General features: G+C 46.0%; 1 protein-coding gene across 2 annotated transcripts; it reads right to left on the bottom strand.

Moving 5' to 3' along the window:
• Positions 1-3,577: 3,577 nt before the first annotated feature.
• TEPSIN (TEPSIN adaptor related protein complex 4 accessory protein) lies at positions 3,578-15,579 on the bottom strand. 2 transcript variants are annotated; one of them, XM_081849715.1, is made up of 13 exons: positions 15,382-15,579; positions 13,790-13,862; positions 12,734-12,825; positions 12,537-12,630; positions 11,207-11,274; positions 11,009-11,087; positions 9,709-9,774; positions 8,791-8,994; positions 8,029-8,200; positions 7,768-7,881; positions 7,006-7,084; positions 6,542-6,676; positions 3,578-4,498 (listed from the first exon to the last, which is right to left on the bottom strand). In XM_081849715.1, exons 1-13 carry the CDS (start codon positions 15,424-15,426, stop codon positions 3,962-3,964), a joined length of 1,758 nt encoding a protein of 585 aa, XP_081705841.1. In that variant the 5' UTR covers positions 15,427-15,579; the 3' UTR covers positions 3,578-3,961. The 2 variants fall into 2 exon arrangements, with proteins under 2 accessions (XP_081705841.1, XP_081705842.1); XM_081849716.1 differs by lacking the exon at positions 15,382-15,579 and adding an exon at positions 14,999-15,295 and having other exon boundaries at positions 12,734-12,823.
• Positions 15,580-15,688: the final 109 nt, after the last annotated feature.

Genomic DNA, 15,688 nt, shown 5'->3' with positions numbered 1-15,688 from the left:
CTGGCAAGCCTTTGGATTGGAATCAGGTCCTTGGTGATGGGAACTCTCTGGATTCAATTATGTTGTCTCATGTTCAGATCAAAACTATATAACAGAATGCTCACATTGTTTAAATAAACTTCCATTACCCTGTATATTTCCAGTACCCCTGCTGCAACATCTACCAGTGCCTGTTCTAACAGCTATTTACACTTATTCCAGAGCCACACATTACATAATAATCTACATGCCTTTTAAGCAAGGTGCATTTTGATGTTTGGAACAGCAAAAGAGTTTTTGTATTGTCATTTTTGCCTGCCAACAGGCACAGCTTATGCTTTATTCTTAACCCTGCTGGGTTAAAACAGCAGCAATCCTGTAAGAGTTCTCAAAATAACGGGAAATAAGAGAGACGGGGAATACTTAATCCACCCCATTTTGGGACAGGGCAGAACACTTTTCATACACACTCATCAGAAGCCAAAAATAGTGCTGATCATAAATCTAGTGTGTGCTCTCAACTGCAATCTGCATTCCATTGCTTGTGTTACCATGTTTTATAAAATTCCAACCCAATCCTATGCAAGGTTAGTTTTGCTTAAGCCTGTTGGTTAGGAACACCAAACAGCATAAGTGTGGTCCTTCTCGGATACAATGCACCATTTATTACCTCCCTCTCCCGTGAGCATCCAAGTGAAGGAACAGCTGTGACAAATAGGGATAGTTAGAGCATTAAGAGCAAAAGAGGGAAAACAGGAGATAAGCATCAAAGCGGGATTATATTACACAGCTAGTGGGGACATTGAAAAAAGACTGGATGCGGGTGGGATGAAATGGTCCAGACCTTTGGAGTCAATGCTAGATCAAGTTGTGTGGAGGGAATATTAAAGCTGCCATCTGATACACATTTATTTGGGGGAAAGCCCACGCAAATGCAATGGGATTTACTTCTGAGTAAACATGGATAGGATCAGATTGCAGCGTGCCTGTTTCTGGCTTGCCTCAAGGCAGGGTGACCAATAGATTTGAGGGTCCTGATTAAACCAAGAAATAATATGGATCAGTTACACATTGGTTGCCCAGCAAAATGAACAAATACAGCATAGCACAATTCATAACAGGCCAGCACCTTGAGTGCCAGACAGATTTCACTTAAGCAGTTCAACCTTAGGCTTGATGAGAAGAGGGTGTACTTTCTATAAAGGACTTTGTGTACACACACACACACTCACTCCCCCCCTAAATCCCTTTCAGAGTGGTTGATAGCACACAAAGTCAGGGCAGGTGTGCTCTCAGAGGGAAAAGTAGTATGCTTTTTAAGAAATGGCAGCTGCGCCATCAATGCTAATGAGAACTGAATCTTCATCAAGTTAAATGCTGCAGAATCTTCATCAAGTTAAATGCTGCAGAAATGCTGCCTTTACATTCTTTTCACATGGATTCAGAGTTGCCAGACCTGCTCAAGGGGTCACATTTCCCTAAAGCAATATCACTTCTGGCTGGAAATAACCAGACTCTCCTTATCAATAAAGAGGAACCTCACTAAAACAATTCTAGAGCCAGAACGCAAGACCAAATCATTGGTCCATCCATTCAGCAGTTTGACTGTAATGGTACAGCTTTTAGTTATTTTGTGCGTAGCCAGTAAACAACAGTAAAGCAAGCCCTCTTCTCACCCATGCCAGCCCATTTGCAAGGGATATAAATATATATATGCCTATTTGAAAAAGGGCAACTGAGTACAAAGTAAAGGGGAAGACAGACAGACAGCTAGTGGTAGATAAAGTTAGGCAAGGGGGCTAAACATGGCAAGAACAGAAGCCGGGCTGCCTAGTTAAGGTACCGGGCCAATTACTGACCAAAAGGAAACAGAAAGCCCTGCCATATAATAATGAAGATCTCAGAAGTATTTTTCTGGTTTTAGATTATTTCTCCTTTGTCGCAAATATTGAGCCTGTCCTTGACCAGTAGCTCACAGAAGGAGATGTTTAAAAACATCTTGTACTGTAAAATGATCTTCAGTTACTGATGGAAACTGCAGATCTGGAGAATGTGTTTTGTTTCGTGTACATTTTAAAGAACCTGACTAAGGTTAATCCTGGTCTCTAGAGTTTCAACTTTTTTCTTTTTTTGTAAGGGGCAAGTGTAAGGTATGGCATTCTTCATATAAGCCAATTCTAGACAGGGCGGACTGCAAACATCAGTAACCCACTGACATGGTGAAACCCCAGCTAGAACCCCTTTTATCAGCAAGCCACTGTTTGTCAAAGGGAGTTGCTGGAAAAGTAATTGTTAACTTGGCAGGAAGATTCATCACAATGCATTTTCCTGTAAGAAAGGTGGTTGCATTAATGTTGTGGGGACCTATTGGAAGATGCCTGTGATGTCACCAGCCGCTGTGGGTTGCATCCAACAAAATTGTCCTGTTCATGCAAGGACTTCTGCTTGCACTATACAACTGCACCTCCCTCTCCCTGACCCCATGCTATCCAAACCTGTCCTGTGGTTCCAACACTCTGGGAGCAGATGGGAGTGCATATGAGAGAAGATGGGGAGGTTCTATTTAACTTTGGAGAAAACACCTAAAACCATATTACCATATCTCTCCCCCCCACACCTGTTCAATTTTTAAGTGTCTGTCAATAGTTTGCCCAGGGCTCCTTAAAAAAACACACACATTTTCATTCTGAGTGTAGATGATGATTTGAGAAACATATCTACAAATAGCTGCATGTGCCTGTTGTATGAATTCATCTCAACAGTATTGCTTGCTATTAATACTGGTGGTAGGAAATCCAAAGGCAGGGCTTAATTTGTACCAGGGACCAGTTCTGGCATATATGAAAGTGCAGAGTATACTCCCCTCCCATGGCCTAACCACAGAACCATCACCACTTGGAAGCAGATCTGGTTATGGCACAGCTATGGTGAAGTGCCTGATGTAGCGTATAGTATTTCCTGGACCAAGTACCCGTGAAGCAGGTAAAAGGGTGCAGAGAGGAACTGAATACAGCACTCTAGGAATAGACACCTCCATTGATTTACACTGGGGCATTATGTTGTTTTCTACTTGTTTATTAATAAATAATCCCAACAGAAAATTTCTCTGTTCTGATTGAAGCATTGCAGGAGGCTCTGTGCTACAAGATTTAATGAATGGAGTGTGCTGGTAAGCAATGCCAGCTGTACCACTTTTAATATCCTGGTGGTTTGTATGTTTAAAACCCCACTCACGTACAGAGCCTGACAGCAACTCTGCTGCAATCTGCCTGCCTGGACCCATAAGAAAGAGTGGGGAGAAAGAGTAGATTTTGCTATAAGGGTTAGCTCAATTTCAAACTTCAGCAGAGCCAGGCAGTACAGAAAGCCACCCGGTCCACAGTAGGACTGGAGACTGCTGTAGAGTAAGCCTGGACTGAGGTTTAAGGATAGCAGGAGTTGTTGACTATGAAAATGACCTCACCATTAGCTCTCCTTCAATTATTGGCACGACAGAATCAGAAGCGCCTTAGTGTTTGCCAGTGTTCTTTAAGGCTGCCTCATTTCTTATGGTCAGAATCCCAAGGTAACAAGCAGAGGACGTAGAAAAACAACAACATAAAAGTGGAAACGGATTTTAAATTGAAAAGGGAAGAGTAAAGGGGGTATTTCTGTCACTTCTGTAGCAACCAGGCATATGAAAACAGACTATATTGTGGGTGTTGGATTGTGCTTTTGTTGTTCAATAAGAAACACTGAAAACAATGAAATTAAAAGGGCAGTGTTGATCATTCATGTCTTCCTTTCATGCTTGCAATGACCCAGCAGAAATAAGAGGTGTAGCGATGGATGTTGCCTCTTCCCCTCTTTCGGGAATGAAGAACAGCAGCATAAGAAAATAGCACCCTCTGGCTATAGGCAGGTGTGCAACAGTTCAGAGAGAGCTAGAAAAACGCATCCATTTGGTGCTATCTCAAGCTGTCCCATAGCCCAAAGGGAACTGCTATGCATTGAGGAAGGAGAAAGCAGACGGTCCCTGGTTATCCTCAGTGGCTCTGGTGCTCCCAGTGCAAGGTGCTGTCCAGGAAGCTGGAGGTATACATTCCTGCTCCAGAGCATCTGCTAATACCATGCCTGAGGGTGCGACCAGTTCCATGCCGGCAAACAAGGAAACTGTGCCATCTGGATCACCTCTTGGAGGCCTGTCCTCTTGGGATTCAGGGTTTGGGAGTCTGCATTCTGGCCCTCGCTGGCCAGGCTCAGGTGGTTGGCTAATGCCAAGTTGGCCAGAGGACCCAGGTTCCAGCATCTGCCCTTCTGATGGATGCACAGCCCTGGTGAGGACTTCAGGTGCTTGGGAGGGCTGTGGTGCGAGACTCAGGGGTTTGAGGATAGCCTCTTCTGCAAATGGCATTGTATCCACCAGTAAGTCATCAGGACGCTTGGATATGGTCCTGGCAGGGGCACAGTGGCCGGGAACCGGAGAAGAGGTCTTGGAAGTGGGATGGCTCCTGCTGAGTGCTTCAAATTGACGCAAGATCTGTTGAAAGTGGGGCAGAAGAGAAAAAGGGAGTGTGCCAAGTATGAGAAGAATAGTAGCAGAAGCAGGGAAAGGAGGACTCTACCCACCACAAGAAAAAGAGAGAGCAAGAGAGCCTAACAACAGGCTGAGGACCAATAGCGACTCCATCCCAGGCTAGTGAAAACACTTCCACCCCTCCTTGCTGCATTCACTTTTACTGTGCTCAAGGGTCTGCTTTCTTGAGTTTCTGTTTGTATATCTTGCTCTTCCTTGCAAAGCTCAGAGTGACTAATGCAGGGCATGGGGGACCTTTTCCAGGCCAAGGGCTGCATTGCCACATGGGCAGGGCAGCCTTCCAGGGGCCACAAACCAATGGTGGGGATGGCCAGAGGCAAAAGGTTGGTGGCGCAATTGATGCAATTCTCGCCTTTGTACAATGAAAGTTCTTAGAGGTTGTGACACACCAGCCACCACATCTATCCTTCCTCCACCCAAGCAAGCAAAAGGTTATCATCCCAGTTCAAGGGCACAATTCAGCCAGGCAAAAGCATTCCAGGAGACCATGGAGCAGGGCTAGTGAAGGGTACGGCTGGGTTTGGGTACAGAGGCTTGGAGGGCTGTGTCTGGAACCTGGGCCTGAGGTTCACCACCACTGGATTACTGTGAGTGCTTCCCTCCAGGCAGAGATCAGGTCCTAGTTTCAACAACGCTATCAACTTTGGGCAGAAACTACTGGGTTCTCCCACTGACTCTTCGATGCCTTTTTCTCAGGCAATCTTGAAGAACTACTATAGCAAGGACATTTATTTATCTAAAATATTTTAAGTCTCCTTTCAGGGCACACAGACCTCCCCAGGCACCTCATAAGGATCCAAAGCATGTGGGGGAAGAAACCAAACCCAAAAGAAACCCAGTGAAATATTTTTTTCAAGTACAGTGCCAATTCAGCCAAATGCAGACCTGAAGAAATGTGTTTTAGAGTGTTTTCTTTAAAAAAAAGAGAGCGAGATCAGCAGTAATGACATCATATGTTCTAAAAGTATGGGTCTACCACAGAGGAAGTCTAACCTCCCGGACCCACCAGCCTAACAGCTCTCGACAGCAGAGTCTCAGACACTGATCTCAATGCTTAGGCAAGCTCATGCAGCTGTAGGTAAACTTTCAGCTAGCATTGTCTCAAACTATTTAGGGCTACTTTTTAAAGGGCAAAACCAGCACCAAATGTTAGCACCTGAAATGAATAGATATGTAACCAATGGAAGAAGATAAGCAGCAACATGTCAAGGTTGAAGGTTCATTCCCCATATGGGACAGCTGCATATTCCTGCCTTGCAGGGACTTTGACTACAACTCAGGGTCCCTTGCAACTCTACAATTCTTTGATTCTGTGATCCAGCACCCAGCTGCCTCAGATGTTCTAGCAGCCATGCTCTGCAGTAGTTGTAGTTTCCAAACTACCCTAAAGGCACAGCACAGTATCTAACAGGGGTGTAACCAAGGCATGCACAACTGTGGCTAGGTCAGATTTCTCTAGGCAGATGATTGTATCATCTCCATTAAAGCCACAATGCACAAGCTGTAGAACCTAAATTAGGTTACGTGCACTGCCAAAAAGCAGGCAAAAGTCTCCCAGAGTGCACCAGAGGCAGTACGAAGGGAGATATTCTAGTCTTGGTCTACTAAAACAAGTGAAATGGAGCAGTAAAAAAGCTATGTACAGAACCAGCCACTTTATGTCCACCCACACAATCATGCCCTGTGTGCAGAAGGAACAAGCCCAGCAAAACAACGAAGAGCCTGGGGAGGCTGTAGCCAGGGCTGCTGCAGCAAACAGGTGTGCAAGCCTTTGGGAGGCAGAGACCCAAGAGGGCATCAGAGGAGAGAGGGACAGAGGCCATTGTTGCCCGTGGTACCAAGGACTATCATTCAAGACACCCCAGGGTGTCACGGCACACTGGTAGAAAACCATTGGCCTACAGTTATCCCTTGCCAGGGTGGGACTGATGGGGCGCCCCTTGAGGATTTCAATACACAAAAGTTGGAAACATAAGCAGGAGTTACCTTTGTTGCTTTGTTGGCTACAGGCCCAGGGCTCTCTTGACTGAGCTCTTGCAAGTGCTGCTGAGTAATGGCCAATATCTGATCATGGGAGAGCAAGTCGGAGCACATGAGGGAATAGATGGCACACATGGCTCTCTGTGGGGGGAAAGGAAAGCAGCAGGGTTAAGAAGACCCTGGGCTTGCACACTGGGTCCAGCTTGAACATCAGCACTCATTCGGGCCTCTCATAATATGTTGCTTCACTGGAAAGAAACAAACAGAAGCTGCTCTTGCTCCACAGCCCACCCTTATGTGGCAAGAAAAAAAAAAATTAGTCCTAGGCTCCAACCCTCAATGAGATTGCAGCCAGCCCCCCCCCCCCCAATGTGGCCAAAGAGTTCCATTTCCCAACAGCTATTTCAGCTCTGAGTTGGAAGTAATCCAGACTGTTTTTCCCTCCACAATTGCTTTTCCAGGAGACTCACCATGCAAACACACTCACTGGGGTCCTTCAGGGTTCGGTTGAGGATAGCCAAGACCACCTCGCAGTTCAGCAGCCCACACCTATGGAGAGGGACAGTGCTGAGCCCAACAGCCAAACCAAAAAAAAAAAAAGGAGAAGAGCAGGGAGAAGTTTTGCAAGGCAAGGGGGAAAAAAAGAGTGGCCTGGTCTCTCCTGGACCTTCCTTGCTCTCCTAATCCAAGAGGAGCAAGGAGCATCAAAGCACCTTTTTTACATGGCTAATGGACAGTTCTTCACAAATGAGGCAGGTGGGGGGGGTAAGAAAAACATTAAGGAGTGGCAAGCTGCCAGCTGTTCCTATTGCTGATGAACGTTGCAACAGGCACCATTTGGATTTTTTGTCTTGAGTGCACAAGTGCTTGGGCCCAGATACAAAATGGATGCGTAGCCATGCAAGGACTGGGGCTGGGCTATGGGTGGAATTCAACATCGCATTCTTTCTATTGTTCCATCTACACAAAGCATTGAGTTTGCCAGGTGGAACAGTCCTTCCCACCCCCTTCACCTGTGCACTGGTTTCTCCTGCTACCTCCCGCCCCCAAATCCAATTTCAGAGGGGCATGGGGGCAGGAAAGAATCTTGTTGCTTCAGCAAAAGTCCTTGCACAGGGCTTCTGCTGAGAATGCTACCCGATGTGTTTGAGTACTTCTACAGTAATGCAGAAGAGGTGGAAGCGAGGAGGAGAAGGGTCAAGAGACGGCTTGGTTAGAAAGGGTGTTCATACTCCTTGATAAAATGCTGGGTCTCCTCGCGTGTCAGGAACACCTTGGAGCCTCTGGTGAGTTTGCTGACGAGGCTCACTTCCTGCAGGCAGTCCCCAAGGTTCTCAGCATCTGTCCTGTGAATGGTGGGGAGAAGGAAGCTGACAAGCCTGTTCTTTCTCCCCCATGCCCCACAAGAGATTCTCACATACGGGTGCATCTTGAAGGTGCAAGCAGTTGGCCCAGGCCCGTTCCCAGCCCCTTGCCCTCCCCAGCTCGCTCACCTTTCAGCAATGCTCCCTGGCTCCAGAGCACTTGAGTGGTTGTCGCTGCCCGACTTACTGTAGGAATCCGATGTCCTACTCAGCTCACTGTTCTCCTGCAAGGAATTCTGAGAGCTTTGCCCACTGTCCAGCTCCTCCCAGCCACCTCCTGCTTGCCCTGGCTGATGGGTCGCTGCAAAAGAATTTCAGAGGAGCAGCCATGGAGGAAGAACTGAAGCCCATCGCATCTCAGAAACTAAGTTCAGGGAAGGCATCTGCACACCACTCCCACCGTATCTCAACGCCAAAAAACTACAATCCATAACCAGAGATTCGTCAACTTGCCTCCCATCCCCAGAGCAAGATCTGGGATAAGAATTTGTTATTAACACTCCCAGTACGAGCAACATGAAAAAGGATTTTGCTTGAATTACAATATTATTTTGCACCAGCTAAATATTATTGTGCACCAGCTAGTAGACATTTGTACCCTAGAAGTGGCTTCTTTTATTCCACCTCACTAATGCAGGGAAGCTCTAAGTGCCTAACATTTGCTCCTCTTTCTATAAGGTTTCTATACAAGTTTTGAAAACAGGATATACCATGCTTTATAAGAGCATAAGAAAAGCCTGCTGAACGGGCCAGTGGCCCCTCTAGCCCAACTTCCTGTTTTCACAGTGGCCAGCAGGATGCTCACAGGAAGTCCAAAAGCAAGACCTGAGCACAAACAGCAGCACTCTACCCACCTGCGATTCCCAGCAGCTGTCATTCAGAGGCACTTACCTCGCTTCTTATGGACAATGACAGAAGGTGGCTTTGTAGGCAAGACGGAGCTTTTGCCTGGAAAAGGTGCTGTCACTGGCTCATAGGCATCATCCTTCAGCTCCCTACCATGGGGACAAGGGAGCTCCTGACCAGGGAGCATGGCATTGGCAACCACCTCCGCTGCCTTTTGGATGGTTGCCAGCAGAACTTTGCCAGTGGATGCTGCAACAATAACAAAGGTTAGGGCAGGTCAGGGCATAGCGGTTTGTCAGCCTATACCACAAGCAGCCAATGTGGTCCCCTCCCAACTCTCATTGGCCCCGGCCAACATAGCCAGTGGTCAGAAATGATGGGGGCTGCAGTCAAGCAACATCTGAAAGTTGTTGGCCACCCTGGGTCTATACACTATAGACACTGAGAAAACCCCAGGGCACAGGAAGAAGCCTTCCAAAGGACACCAAACCATAGCCATTAATTCTTGAAAGAGAGCCCAAGAATGGAAGACGAGTCCAAGACCACTGAAAGAGGCTTCCTCCACTTATACCAGCCTTGGATCTTCAAGATACTAGGATATGTGTGGTTGCTGATGTTCCTCTTTCTAGAGCAGGAGAACAATGCTGCCCTAAGATGGCACCACTGGCTGTTTCCATCCAGTAGATGAAAGCTTCATGCAGGAAAAGACTTGGGTCCTTCCCTTCAGTACCTTCATTTCAGGGCCTCAATTGCCCTTGCCTGAACCATGTTGGCCTTCTTTACAGTGCAAATTCTCAAAGTGGCTTAGAAACCAAGAAGAAAGCTATTGGTAGGTATCACGTAGCATTGGAGCAGGGGCTGAGATCCAGCATACAGGCAGCATGGTGACCTTGTCCCAAGAACTGGGGGTGCTCCTCAAGGACAGTAGTAGTAACACTCAAGACTTCCAAACCCAATGCTTACCGGAGCCACTTCTTTCAAAACCAAAGCCTTGGAGTGAGCCATGGGGGCTGGGCCTGGAGCCCATTCCTGGGAAGAGAGGCAATAAAACGGGCATAAATGAAAAGCAAGACCAGTATGGTGGTGGAATGCTTATTTCCTACCAGCATGCATATGATATCACGTCAAGGTGAGATGGGAAGTCAGCATGAACAGCCTATTGACTTGGGAAGTCTTAAGTTGTTTTGAGTACGGCTTTCCTTTCGCACCAACAGAACATGCAAGGGTTGGGTGTGGTGTGCCCTTATGACAGACAATCATAGCTTACAAGGTCCCTTTTTAAATAGTTGCACATGAAAACCAGATTCCATACTGAAGTTTTTATCTCAACCACCTCACAAAAGCATCAGTGATATTCCCCACCCCCTTAAAATCTTGCTCACAGGCAAGCACTAGCTGAGCCTTCTGGACTTAAAAAAAAAAAATGGTTTCAGGTCAAACAGTATGAACAGGGGAAGGTTCCAAGGCCCCTTTTGCATCTCCCCCTGCTTCAGCATTCTCACTTGGCCATAAAACGAGATCTGTGGTTGACTCTGTTCTCCTGGAATGCTTGAGAGAGACAGGAGAGACAGTGCAGGTTGTTCTTGTCCTCCTGGGCAGGAAGAGCTGGACAGAGTGTCCTTCTTGAGGCCAACAATCTGCCACGCTCCCTCTCTCAATACAAGCTAGTATGGGGGCAAAACAGGAAGAAGCAGTGCTGGTTGAATCCCCACTGAAAAGCCTGTACAGACAGGACAAAAAGTGAAACGCTCTGTTGAATACGGAAGTGAACTGTTGTTTTGAAAAAGTGCAAAAGGATTCGAAACCTGCAGGGCAGGACCAGAGATTTAGAGAAGATCGGAAGAAATATACGAACTATTTGAAGAGCAAATGTAATCAAAAAATTACGCTAGTAGGACTACAAGAAGTTTTGTAAGGGGAAATATATAAAATATTGCAAAGTAGAAAAAGAATAGAGATATTAGTTATGAGATTTAAATGTAATAGTGAAAGTAAGAAATGTAAATTAAGTGAATAGATTGGAAAAATTTCAGATGTGATTGATGGAAATCAAAAAATTGTATAAGATATAAAAGTATGTTTAATTATTGTTGAAAATGATATGTTCAAAAACATACACACACACACACACACACACACACACACAGATAGATATAGATATAGATATAAATATAAAAATAAAAAGTGCAAAAGGATCCAAGACTTTTCAGGAGAAGTCTGGATGCTGAATAGATTTCTGTTCCCCTGGGGATAAGCGGTTTACCTGCTGAAGGCAGCTCTTTAGGTGGAATAGCAGCAGGCTGGGGTAGCAACACATCTGAAAACAAAGCGCTTGCCAGGTCCTGCAAAGGAAAGAAGTACGCTAGCGGCAACCAGGTGAAGAAGCCAGGCCGAAAACCTACCATGTGAAAGGACTTTAAGAGCCTACCTAGATTTCTTGTGACCAGGACTTTTTACTCACCTGTGCAGTCACCCGCACCTTCTGATACAAGCTGTTGCCGTGGAGAGGATCAGGAGGCCCTGCAAACACTGCAAGGCAGAGGAGCAGGTGTGAAAGAGGGGCTCATCCCTGGGTGCCCTAAACAAGTCAGGTTTCCTGGGGCCCACTCCCTTGCAGAGTCCCAAGACCAACCGTTGCGTTGATTAATTTCACTGTCTCTCAGCAACTAAAAACCGCCTATGCAGTACTTTACGTTGCTAATATTCCCAACATTGAGGACTCGGCCAAACAGAAAAAAAGACATGTTTATCCACAGTATCTTGCATTATATGACGTGGCAAAACAAAATATATAAAGGACAGATATTGCAGTACAATTGCGGTGCATGCCCATAAAAATGCAGAAGGAAAATGCCCCAGAAATTCCAGTAATGCAAGAAAACTCCTCGAGAAGGGAGCTGTTGGAGGACCAGTTACCTTTCAATGAGTTTTCTTGCATAACATGAATTTCTAGGGCACTTTTTTTCTGCATTTTTATGGGCACTTTTATTTCGGTATTTGTTGAAAAGTGGAAAGTGTTGCATAGGTCCATTTCATCATTTGCTTTAGTTATCAGTAATAATAATAATAATAATAATAATAATAATTATTATTTATACCCCGCCCATCTGGCTGGGCTTCCCCAGCCACTCTGGGCGGCTCCCAACAAAATATTAAAATACAGTAATCCATCAAACATTAAAAGCTTCCCGAAACAGTAAAATGCAATAGTAAATAAGAACTCTATATTCAGTGGAATGTGGGGAGAAATCATCAGTTGTGATAATCTAGGTCAGGCCCCATACTCTGGCCATTGGAGTTCAGAATAAACCCTGTACTTCAGAGCACAGATATGGAGCTAATATAGATTACAGTGGTGCCCCGCAAGACGAATGCCTCGCAAGACGGAAAACCCGCTAGACGAAAGGGTTTTCCGTTTTGGAGGCGCTTCGCAAAACGAATTTCCCTATGGGCTTGCTTTGCAAGACGAAAATGTCTTGCGAGTTCCTGCGGGGTTTTCCCCTTTTTTTTCCCTTTTCCTTAGCTCTAAGCTGCTTATCAGCTGATCCGCTGATAAGCCGCTTATCAGCTGATCCGCTAAAAGCCGCTAAACCGCTAATAGCGCTAATCCGCTAAGCTGTCAATGGGCTTGCTTCGCAAGACGAAAAAACCGCTATACGAAGAGCCTCACGGAACGGATTCATTTCGTCTTGCGAGGCACCACTGTACTTTTGGCCCTTAAAGTGTTATATGAATATTAGGAAGATACTCTTCCTTGTTTATCAATATAGCCAACCCTGTGTCTTGCGTACCTGTGGCCTCCTGGATGAAGGAAGCATTCCGCTTCAGCTGCAGAAGGAAATATGAGGAGCCATGGCTGCACATGTGGAGCAGGATCTTGAGCACCTGAGGATGCAGAGGGGAGGCTTAGCTGGGATCAGGAGTACTGGGCTGGAAATCCACAAAGCAAATCTCTGTTAACCCCTTTCCTCTACCCTCTTTCAATTACCTTCAACTTGACGTTACACGAGTTGCTCTGAAGGCGATTGAGGAGGTACTCAAGGAGACAGTGACTGCTTCCTGCTGAGTCATGTGAGATCTCTGGAAGTTTGTGATGTTAAGGAGCCAGGAAAGTAAAGGGACTGATGGCGAAGGATCACCTGGAAGGTCGTGCCAGGCCCTGCCCAAGGTGCCATGTTTCAGCTGTTGTTTATGCCACACTATGATTTGACTTGTACTCTCCTTCAGCAGAGTAAGAAATGCTATTTGTTTTTAGCATATAGCAACAGTGGAATTTTCTTTTTTAAAAAAGTTTACATGCAGATCTGAAACAATTAAACTTGCTGGAGATATACTTTGGGTTTAAAGTGTGGGTGAAGTATTGGGAAGGGATAGGAAAGCATGTGCATGTATCTGGAGTGGGGCTGGCTCCTTATCTACCCCACTCTCTGCAGTCCACATTTGATAGGTGGGCTTCTCAATCCTCCAATATCTCCATGCCATCAGGTCACTCATTTTTGCCTCCATGGACGATCAGCTGATTGTTGAGCACATCACTTTGCAAGCCCTGACAATCAGATGATAGTTGGGGCTTGCAAAGTGCTGTGCACAGGTCTTTGCAGGTGCTAACAATCACCTGACTGGCTATGTCTGAAAATTCTCTTTGGCCCACACTATATATGACACAGTGTATATGACATCAAAGGTAGCTTGGTCAAAATGGCCTCATGGACCAAATAGGGAGGTCTGACGAGCCTAATTGCCATAGGTTACCCCATACCATCCCAGTTCTAGGAATCTGAGTAGCTTAGTAAACACTGCTGTTTTCTACATTTCTTATTTTTCATACCAGAATAATCAGCTATCACAGGTGTCACCCAAAAGGCAAAGAAGCAATTTGTATTGAGCTAACTTCTGCTTGAATTAGCTCCCACGTCATTAGATAGATTGGGCCTCTGTTCTAATCACTAGCCTCTGCTCTTCCTAGGAAAAGCAAGCATCACAGTAACCAAAGGAACCCCTAGTTGAGACCGAAGAGCCAACTCTTTCAGAGAGCAAAGGATACTGGCCATCTCTTCAAACAGGTACCCCGGGCATGGGACTTCATCATCTGAGGTACCTTTGATTAGAATGGGTAGCTGGAACAGGACGGGGGGGGGGGGAGAGAGAAAGAAACACACAAGAAGAAAAGTCACTGAGACAAATAACGCGGCGCCTTCTCAAAAGGCAAGAGTTGCATTTTTTGTCCCTGCATGCTACTCCTGACTCGATCCATGAAGCTGCAGCTAAGAAGTAATATTCCCACACACACACATCCCCCCCACAAACCCACAGCTCCACTTGACAACAGTCACAGATTGTGACTGTTTGCCTCATGTAGAAAAGGTCTGCTTAATCTCTATTGGCAGAGTATTTCATAGTGCTCAACTGAGGATGCCAAAGACACTATTTTGTGTCTTTAGGCAAGGTAACCTGGATATAAGTTGTTCAGAGCCCTGTAAATGAACACAAGGTTCATTAATTTCAACAGGTTGACTGAATAGAACGTTTTGATTTCATAGTTGTAAACTGCTTAGTTGTAAACTGCTTTGGCATATGTGGTATATAAAGTAATACTAATACTACTAACGATGTATCTGCTCCAGATACAATTTTCTGCTGCACCAACTGGTCAATTTAATCAGACTTTGTATTGTTACTGAGGTAAACATTCATCCATAAAGCTTTCTTTTTCCCATAACACCTGAACTGCAGGATTTACAAGAACTCCCACCCCAATTTCAAGCTGTGTGACCATATTACAGCATGGGGGCCCTGACAACTCAGCAGCTTAGAAACAACCAGCACAAGTCACGGTTACGAGGATGGAACAAGACCAACTCATGCACTAGTCCTTCTTGGGGATGATGACAATTACATTATTATACATCTCCACCCCCATTAATCACTTCCTCTGGTGCAGTTGTGAAGTTCTCAAAACCATCAAATCTAGTCTTACTATCAAAGCAAAGACACCTACATGAGGCAAACATATACTGCAAACCTGGAACATGTGTATTTTTCAGCGCTGAATTAAACCCTGTGCAGGCCCCTAGGCAGTTGAAATCTCGCCCCTCTCCTGGCTCTACCAGGATGACATTGAACTAAGAAAGCTTGATTGTAATTTTCTTTCAAGATCAAACCAATATCATTTTGATCCGTAGTCATGGGGCTCCTAGGCCCGTGCCTACTCTGCCTATTTGGTAATCTGGCCCTGGGAGTTTTGGCTCCCTACCTCAAAGGAAGATGCTTTTGTATAAAGATTTCATCGCTATAACTCTCAACCATTGTGCTTAAGCCCCATCAGTAACTGCAATAGAATAATCTGGTGAAGCTCTTCGCAAAGATCGCATCAGTTCGGTGTGCAAGTGGTGTATGAGTGGGTGCTCCCTCTTTTTGCTTTTCCAAAAGAAAAAGAAACTCCTTTCCACTAATGGTGTCAGGGGAAAAGGGTTCCCTGCCGAGCCTTTCTCCGGCAAGGTGTATTACCAAACCCAGAGATTTTAAATGGAGCAACACTGACAAACTACCACACCAGCAACAGGCACCCCAGGCGCTCTTCCCCACGGCACCCCCGCCCCCAAGCTCGCACTCAGCAGCGCGTTCTCCCTTCTATACCCGGCTCAAGAAGCTCAGCCGATCCCGCAGAGGTACCGCCGCCATGGCAATTTCCGAGCCCGAACATGTGGAAGCTTCACCTCCTCGCCTTCCGGAACTTGACGCGCTCCAATCGAACGGCGAGCCTGCGCGGGCCCAGCCAATCCAATCCTTCGGCGAGCGGGAAGTAGCTGTCACAGCCGGACGCCACCACCAGAGGTAAGGGCAAGAAACGTTCTACGCCGTCGGACGTAGCGGCGGCCCAATCAGGACGAGGCATAATGGGGCTGCGGTTCACTCCGGAGAGCTTTTGCGAGTTCGGCCCCGC

This window comes from Podarcis erhardii (genome assembly GCF_964252035.2).
Source record: "Podarcis erhardii genome assembly, chromosome: 2".
NCBI classification, from domain to species: domain Eukaryota; kingdom Metazoa; phylum Chordata; class Lepidosauria; order Squamata; family Lacertidae; genus Podarcis; species Podarcis erhardii.
Note: the sequence above shows the minus strand (reverse complement) of the source record. Positions and strands in the feature narration are given on the sequence as shown.

Excerpts from the sequence above, each read along its gene's own strand:
- TEPSIN (XM_081849715.1), bottom strand. The coding sequence starts at position 15,426 with ATGGCGGCGGTACCTCTGCGGGATCGGCTGAGCTTCTTGAGCCGG. Across the intron at positions 11,275-12,536 it reads CTTCATCCAGGAGGCCACAG|TGTTTGCAGGGCCTCCTGAT; the intron begins GTACGCAAGACA and ends TCTGCCTTGCAG. Across the intron at positions 8,201-8,790 it reads CATTGTCCATAAGAAGCGAG|CGACCCATCAGCCAGGGCAA; the intron begins GTAAGTGCCTCT and ends ATTCTTTTGCAG.